General features: G+C 47.5%; 1 protein-coding gene across 1 annotated transcript; it reads left to right on the top strand.

Moving 5' to 3' along the window:
- Window positions 1–2,923: 2,923 nt before the first annotated feature.
- Window positions 2,924–8,539, top strand: SLC25A53 (solute carrier family 25 member 53). The gene is made up of 2 exons (XM_073358837.1): window positions 2,924–3,074; window positions 7,095–8,539. The coding sequence occupies exon 2, from the start codon at window positions 7,115–7,117 to the stop codon at window positions 8,024–8,026; it is 912 nt and encodes a 303-aa protein (XP_073214938.1). The 5' UTR covers window positions 2,924–3,074; window positions 7,095–7,114; the 3' UTR covers window positions 8,027–8,539.
- Window positions 8,540–8,960: the final 421 nt, after the last annotated feature.

Genomic DNA, 8,960 nt, shown 5'->3' on the forward strand with positions numbered 1-8,960 from the left:
CCTCTGAGTGTCCCCTTAAGAAAAGCACCCTATTTCAACCAGGTGACCATGAATGATATCTCTCTCCTGAGGATAATACAGAGAGATAAAGAACGGATGTTGTTTGAATGCCAGCAAACATACACCGCAATGCTTCTACAATGATTCCTGAATACGTGCTACTGGCCTGGAGTGGTAAAGTGTCCTACCATGGTGGACGGAATAAGGCTGCCCTCCCCAGAAACCTTTTGCAAAGGCTTTGGGAGTACATCCAGGAGAGCCGCAAATGCCAGGGCAAATTAATCATTAAACATGCTTGCTTTTAAACCATGTATAGTATTTTAAAAGGTACACTCACCAGAGGTCCCTTCTCCGCCTGGCGGGTCCAGGAGGCAGCCTTGGGTGGGTTCGGGGGGTACTGGCTCCAGGTCCAGGGTGAGAAACAGTTCCTGGCTGTTGGGAAAACCGGTTTCTCTGCTTGCTTGCTGTGAGCTACCTACAACTTCATCATCATCCTCTTCCTCGTCCCCAAAACCTGCTTCTGTGTTGCCTCCATCTCTATTGAAGGAGTCAAACAACACAGCTGGGGTAGTGGTGGCTGAACCCCCTAAAATGGCATGCAGCTCGTCATAGAAGCGGCATGTTTGGGGCTCTGACCCGGAGCCACTGTTTGCCTCTCTGGTTTTCTGGTAGGCTTGCCTCAGCTCCTTAAGTTTCACGTGGCATTGCTTCCGGTCTCTGTTGTGGCCTCTGTCCTTTATCCCGTGGGAGAGTTTGACAAATGTTTTGGCATTTCGAAAACTGGAATGGAGTTCTGATAGCACGGATTCCTCTCCCCATACAGCGATCAGATCCCATACCTCCCGTTCGGTCCATGCTGGAGCTCTTTTGCGATTCTGGGACTCCATCATGGTCACCTCTGCTGATGACCTCTGGCCAGCGTGGCAAGCTGCATGTGACCATGCAAACAGGAAATTGAAATTCAAAAGTTCACGGGCCTCTTCCTGTCTACCTGGCCAGTGCATCTGAGTTGAGAGTGCTGTCCAGAGTGCTCACAATAGAGCACTCTGGGATAGCTCCTGGAGGCCAATACCATCTAATTGTGTCCACAGTACCTCAAATTTGACCCGGCAAGGCCGATTTAAGCGCTAATCTCCTTGTCGGGGGTGGAGTAAGGAAATTGATTTTAAGAGGCCTTTAAGTCAAAAAAAAAAAAAAAGGGGGGGGGGGCTTCGTCATGTGGACGGGTGCAGGGTTAAATAAATTTAATGCTGCTAAATTTGACCTCAGCTCCTAGTGTAGACCAGGGCTAAGCATGCAATGCCAGAAACTTGTAATTCTTCACTGCCTATTACTACCTGTACCCATGAGTAATGATGCACTCAGCTGCAGTTAAGAGATTTTTATAATTAGGAAGTGCTAAAGATGAACTGCACAACTGAGTGAAAGGCACAGTCAACACAAAACACATCTCTGAAAACATACCTATTCTCACAACCCTGTCTGAACCAGAATGTGACCTCACTAATGGCCAAACTCTTGCATCCCTGCTGTTTGATTTTTGCAGAATGAGGCAAACCTAAAGCTGTCTACACAAGAGCAATGTAATTTGCTACTTACTTACTTCCTTTTTGGTAGGAGAGCAGATCTGTTTGAACACCAGCTGATTTTTCTGGACTCCAGTGTGGTTTATTGAAATTTAACAGGATGACTTCAGCCTACAGCAAAGGGAAAATATTGTGCAGGATCAACAAAAGCCTAACCGTTTTCAGCTAGCACATGGAGCAAGTCAAACAAAGTAAATGAAAATTGAGCTCATGCCAAGCTGTAATACATGTGAAAGTTTGACCTGCTGTAAAAGCCGCCTCTCAGGGGTGATCAGTTCAGTCCCTACTGATGGAAGATTTTCCCTCCATACTTTTGCGCTCTACTCTTACATCAAGTTGCAAGTTTGACATAAGTTCTCCAGTGCCCAGCATGTGGAGAAAGTGAAATATTTGAAGTGATTGGTTTGTGCTCCCCATAGTTAATCCCTCCTTTCATTTAAAAAAGTTGCTGGTCTATGTGCAGAGGGCTGGAGAGCACAATTCCATGTCTGATCACATGGAAGAAATTCTGTTCACTGGATGGTCCTAGAAATTGCCCATTAGTGCGATGTGTCTGAGCCCTGAGAAACCCTTGAGACTTGAATCTAATTTATTAACATGATTCGCAGTCGTTCTTTGCTCTCATTTCAGATGTAGATTGCTTCCATTTTTTCTTGTCTGTCGGTATCTTGCTTCCATTGCTATAAATTAACATCAGAAATGAACCATGAAGATGAGAGCATAGGTGGTTCTTCCTGCTAAAGAAATCGGAAATGCTGTCATTTAAAGCAAAATTACCCTGCATCTGTCCAGACACAAAAATAGTGGCTTGTGAAATTGATAAAACCCCACCCCCAGAAAAAGCTTGGCCAGTAAAACAAATTCAAGGGCTAGTTTTAAAGTTTTCTATATTAGTGGCTGATTTTGGATGGTCAGACCTCAGCAGCTAATGCTCCACAGAACCAACAAGTTGCAACCACATTTATTACTGTCAAAACTCTTGCTTTGTTGGAAAGGGGGGCTCACAAGCTCTAACACAGCCTACAATTGACACAAGAAGAGTATGGTGCTAGATCTGTGCAACCCTGAGACTGAACTAATGCACTACAATCAAGGTAAGATAATGGTTTCCATGCTGCTCCCTGACCGCACTGCTGAGCAGCCACTGGCCATCTGTGCTCCAGTATCCTTAACTCACTGACATCTTGCGGCTATTCTTGCTGATGCCTCAGTCCCTAAAGCACCCAAGTAGATGAGCTGTAACATGCCTGTCCCTGGCTAATGCTGAAGATAGCAGTGAGGGCAGCCAATGAGATTGTGGCAGGGCGGTGTCTCTGTGTGGAAAGAGGATATGGTAACCTAGTCCTCTATTTCTCAGGGGCTGCAAATGACATAACGTAAAATAAAGCTTATTCACCATCTGCAAAGGAGAATGAATTGAGAGCAAGCCAAGAGGGAGAGAGAATGTGTGTATGTGGAAAATAGGAGCAGCTGGAGGATAAACACAAGGTAAAATATTGGTACAGTATTTCTAAAAGGGGGTTTCTGCCTCCTCCCCTTGGCTTAGTGATGTACTATTGTTTTCCTTTTTAATTGCTTAAAGAACTGAAGTCCCCTCTGACCCTTTTTAAACAAACCTCCTAGGGATGGTTCTAAGTGAACCTCATCAGTCCTTGTTTTTTTGATCAACACATTCTTCTCTTAGCAATTTAGTGCATACAATTATAAGGGTGTTTATGCTTTCCTGCCCCCAATCAAACCTTTTGCAGAGCTGTCGGACTAGAATACCCAATCTGAAATTCCTAGAGAAAAGGAAGGAATCCCCAGCCTTTGATGATATTTACTTCATGTGAATATTTTTTTTTTTTTTTGTCCAATGTAGATTAACTGTTTCTTATCAAGGCACTTCTGAAAGTGGTATCAGACTGTAAGGGATCACCAAGATTGCTGGATCTGACTTCCCCTTCTCTTCCCCCAATTTCTCCCCACACTGGTTCTGTGACCCTCTGAAAAGGCTGGGGTTAGGATGGCATTGTGTGGGGTCTGTATTCATTGTGTGGCATTGAGTCTGGATCAAATTTGCTCAGTTTATAAATAGTGTGGTTCTTTTCCCCTAATTTGGTAGTCCAACCAACTGAGTCTGGGATCTGCATCAACTTACTACCCCAGTCACAAAATCTACTTGCTCTTTGCATCATCACAGGTGATTAAAGACTGCACCCTCAGCTGATATTATTTGGGGCAGTGTCAACACACATTTTTATTCGCTATTTGTTTGTGATACAGCCTGTGATGTGCTAGTGTTTTCTAGACGCTGAAGAAGGGGCTATCCCTGGCCTAAGGAACTCCTGGTCTAAAGACAGAGTGAGACCAACAGAGAAGGGAGAACAAAAAGATGGACTTCATATATAGGTTACCAAGATTCCCCATAGGCTGTACTGCAGAAGTGGGATTTTGAAGAGGGACTTCAATAAGGACAGGGTATGGGCCTTATGGACAGGAAACTTGGTTGCCCCATGCCTAGGTGCCCTTGACGGAGAAGGCCCAGAAGCCCAGACTCAAAGGGATTTAGGAGCCTAAAGAAGCAGTAGGGCTAGAATACCCACTAAAATTCCTAGAGGAAAGAAAGTACAGCCGCTCCCCAGCCTGCGATGACATTGGCTTCATGTGCAAGAAACTGACAAACAGGTGAGCAAGGCGTGGGGGCAACATGAAGTCTGACATAGTCATATAAGTAGGGGGGAGCAGAGTTAAACTTCTTGTCAGCTCCTCCAGCTTGTATAACTTTGATGCAAAAGCAGATGGGGGACGGTCCAGTGGAGGGATTTGGAGGAGAGATAATCAAAGGAGTTCAGCTGCATTTTGTATGAACTGAAGGGAGGCGCGTGCACACATGTCTGTGTGTAAAAGTAATATGGTAGGTGAGACAGATGCTGAGGAGGAGAAAGCAGCAGGATTTGGGTTTGACCAACTTGTGTAGGGAAATGGAGGAGGATCCAGGCTCAGGGAGGATGGTGGCAGTGATATCAGTAACAGAGGAGAGGCAGTGGAGATGGATTGAGAGGGAAGATCAGGAGTTTGGCTTTGGTTGTACTATGTTTTCATCCAGGAGATAACTGAGATGCAGGCTGATAAGTGAGAGTGGATGGGAAGAGCAACAGTCCCTGCCCTGAATGTACAATTGGAAGCGTACCCTCTGTGACAGCTGTTTGCTCCCATTGTCACCCTGGGATTCTGCCGAGTGCTCCCATCCGGCAAAGACTTCACCCAACTTCAGTGAGCCTGTTTGCATGTGTGTGAAGTTGTGCAGCTGTCTTTGCAGGAACAGGGCCTAAGTGTGTCACTGTGGTATCTGAGTACCACACGGGTCATGGCACAATTGGGTCCCCAAAACAGGATGGGTGAATAATCCTGGAGAGGTGTGGAATGCATCTCCCCCCTGCCCTTGCTGGAGAGCTTGCACTCAGCCAACTTCCTCCCTGGGGTGACCTACATTGACTTCAGCAGAGTTTGACCCATGGTGTTGAACTCATGTAGTTACATACTGCTAGAGTGGCAACCAGTCAGGTTTTGTTTTTATCACTAATGGGAGCAGAAGGGGCTCAGACCACTCCTACGAAGCAGAGCTGTTGAGTCAGAAGTTGACATTTTGGCAGGGACTCTTCAAAGCAGAGATACCTTGGAGATGGGTTGTCATCTCTGAAAACTTGGGCAAGGTGGAAAGGAAATAAAAAGAGATGGGGTTGGGGGAGTCACGGTTTGAAGAGTTATTTGTGCAGGAGGGGAGCTCTGTTTCAGTACGACTGATCTAAAAGGCTGCTGGGAACAGCTTCCCAGCTCAGTGCACACAGGTACCCTGTGGAATAAGACTCACCCCATCACTGCAGGAAGCTTCTAGGTAAGCTCTCAGAAGATTAGAGGAAGTGATTACCACCAAAACCTTTTTCTTAGGCTGCTCAGGGCTTCATCACAGCCAGAAGGAAAGTTTGCGTTGAGCCACATTCTATCCTGGGGTAATCTCCATTGACGTCTATAGAGCTGCAGTAGGGATGAGTTGGGCCCATGATGCTGAGCTCATTGTATTTACATGTCATCTTAGATCGGAAATCTGTGGCAGCTGCTGCATGATGTGGTTTTGTATTTTTTTAATGCCTTTAAATAAGATCCCACTTTCTTCATATTATTTGTATTGCAGTAGCGCCTGGGACCCTAAGGCATGAACCAGGACCTCATTGTACTAGGCAGTGGACAAACAGTCCCTGCCCCAAAGAGCTTCCAATCCAAGTATAAGATGAGACATTGTATTCCCTACCTGTCTTTCTCCACCCAAGGAAACAGTGGGACTGCAGTGGGCAGCATGGGGTAAAACCCCATTCCACTTACCATGTGAGAGGCAGCAATGCAGCGTTGCCCCTATGCTGAAGGGTTGGGCGGTGTTTGCCCTGCCCATGCCTGTGCCCTGCCACTTGACTGCTCAGGAGGAGGTCACCCAGTGCTGCTGTGGAAGGAGCCCCTACACCCAATGCCTATTCCCCTATCCTGCACCATGGAACCACAGTGGTTCTGCCATGTGGCCCTCCACAGCCACTGTGCTGGATTTGCTCAATGTTCCCCACAAACTAATGAGCAACACTATCCTAAAGGCTGGGAATTATAGGCCTGATCCAAATCCTATTGAAGTCCAAGGAAAAGTTCCCCAAAGGCTTCAGTGGGCTTTGGATGAGGCCCTAGATGCCTGGATTAGCTTCAGTGGGAAGGAATGTTTAGCTTCCCTGGCACAGAGATTGTGCCCTGGGAAGTGACTGTAAAGTACCCGGCTCCATGGAGACTCAGGTCTCTCGTTTCCTGCACTGGCATAGACTTCAGCCAGACCAGGTGCTCTGTCAGGACAAACTGCCAGGCTCAATCTCTCTGTTTTGATGGAGGTGATTCTAGGCAGCCACATGTAGTTGGTACAGGAGCAGTGGTAATCTGGGATAGACACACTGCAAAATCTTATCAAGCTACAGAAGATACCAGACCTCCACAGAAAGGACCACTGGATTGATGTGTCTCTCTTGGGGATGATTGGCTCCAGCTGCTCATAAAAACACAAGGGAAAGCAACAAAAGGTACATTATGAGACTGCAGGCTGCTGCCATGAGGCAGCTCTGCTGGAAAAACATACAAAAGCTTTGCCCCCAACATGGCGAAACAAGTATATAAGGAAACGTTAGAGCTCATCCCATAGGAGAGGAGGGATAAAATGCAGCTCTCATGTTAGCAGAGAGCTGGGGTAAGACAGGGTGGATGGTGGAGGAAAGACAGAAAAATCAATCCTCCCACTGACCAAGGGACAGGGCAGTCAGTCTTCCAAAGCGGCCTGGGGTCAGTGTTTGAAGGCGGGGTCATTTCTTGTGAGTTAGTTATAGGTAGGAACAAACTAGTCAGCCAGACAATAATGCACCTTTCCAGCTGGCGAATGACTCAGACTCACTTGCCCCATAACCTTCTTACAAACTCTTATGGGTTTTTTCTACCTGATCCTAGTGGCTAAAGGAGGTCTCAGAATGGGGGACAAGGCCAGGATGCAGCATGGACACTCTGAGAGGAGGGAGGAGGAAGACAGAAGGTGGAGCTCCAGGAGTTACAATGTAGGAGCAGTCTCCAGCTTCCTCTCCACCCTTGTGACCTTCCCCATCTACAAGACCATCTTCCGCCAACAGATCCATGCCTTTTCCATACAGGAGGCCATACAGCAACTGCACCAGGAGGGAATGCGCCGCTTCTACCGGGGCCTCTTCCCACCACTCTTGTCCAAGACGCTCCAGGGAACCCTGTTGTTTGGCACCCATGACAGCTTGCTCCTTCTCCTTACCAGCAACCCTTCTAAGCCTTGCACACTGGGGGAGCGGTGGATAGCAGGATTCCTGTCTGGCTCAGTGGAGGCCTTAGTCCTGAACCCCTTTGAGCGGGTCCAGAATGTCCTGCAAGATGGACGGAAAGATGTCAGGTTCCCAAACACCCGCAGCATCCTGCAGGAATTCAACTCGTATAATCTGAAGCAAAGGCTGGTTGTAGGCTACTACCGTGGCCTCAGCCCCGTCCTGCTGCGGAACAGCCTGGGCAGCGCACTGTACTTCTCTTTTAAGGATCCCCTCCGTGATAGCCTGGCCGCAAGGGGCTTGCCTAGCTGGCTCCCTGCCCTGGTGTCTGGCAGTATTAATGGAACGGTGACTTGCCTGGCATTGTACCCTCTGAGTGTCCTCATTGCCAACATGCAGTCACAGGTTGTGGGGAGGGATCTCCTCAGCCTCCGGCAGTCTGTTTGGTCTGTCTGGGAGTCGCACGGGAGGAAGCTGACTCTTCTTTACCGGGGCGGCTCCCTCCTTGTCCTCAGGTCCTGCCTGACTTGGGGTCTGACCACTGCCATTCATGACTTCCTAAAAGAGAACACAGGGCAGAAGTCCCGGGTGGAGTGAGGGGAGAGGTCAGAGAACCACTGGCCCTGACATTTCTAGTGTCATGTCTTTAGAGCCCTGAGGACTTTAAGTGGGATTTCGCTTGTTTACAAAGAGACCCTGAAGCTCACAGTCAATAAAACTTTAACAACAAGCTAAACCTCCAACCTACAGGTCAAAAGTCGTGCTCGGAGGCCATACTTTCAAGACAAAGAAGCAACTTTGGGAGGGAGGGGACTTAACCAATCAGAAAGTTGCTTGGTTGGTTTCTTAAACAGCCTTGTAAGAATCTGGAGTGTTGGCTTCTGTGGCTACATGGAGTGAGCCAAACCCTGCCTGCAAAAGGCTGATCTGATACATTTATGGTGGTGCCCGTGTTCTCGTAGTCTAAGCACAGGATGGAGAGTCAGGTGAGCAGGGTTCTGTTCCGAGCTGTGCCACTGTGACCTCGTAAAGACATCTAATATCTTGTGCCTCATCTTGAAAAATGGGGATCATAGTATTTTCCTGTTAAAAGCGCTTTGAGAGCGTGGGTGGAAAGTGCTACAGAATTGCAATGTGTTCCCATATTATTGCAATCTGTGGATTAAACATGCACTGTCCCTCCTATAAGAGAATTTCCCTCTACTACTGCATGTTCATGACTCATTAAGCACCCAACTGAGCTAAAAGAAGCCAAATTCTGTCCTTGCATTTGCACTTGTGCCTCAGGTTAGTTCAACACTGAGGATACAGAGAACAGGGGAATGTGGGCTGAGGTGGTGAAGCTAGGCCATGCAGTTTAGGTTTGGCTATTCATAAAAGGAAGAAGCTGGTGGAGCTGCTAGAAGGCAGGCTACTTCAACTGGATTGACCTGAAGCACAAAGCAGAAAATTGGGACTCTCTGGCTTATCTCTGTGAAGTGGCAATTTAGACTCCTGGGTGAATTCCTGGTTCCACTGTAGTCCATGAGAT

Source organism: Lepidochelys kempii, chromosome 9 (assembly GCF_965140265.1).
Source record: "Lepidochelys kempii isolate rLepKem1 chromosome 9, rLepKem1.hap2, whole genome shotgun sequence".
NCBI lineage: Eukaryota > Metazoa > Chordata > Testudines > Cheloniidae > Lepidochelys > Lepidochelys kempii.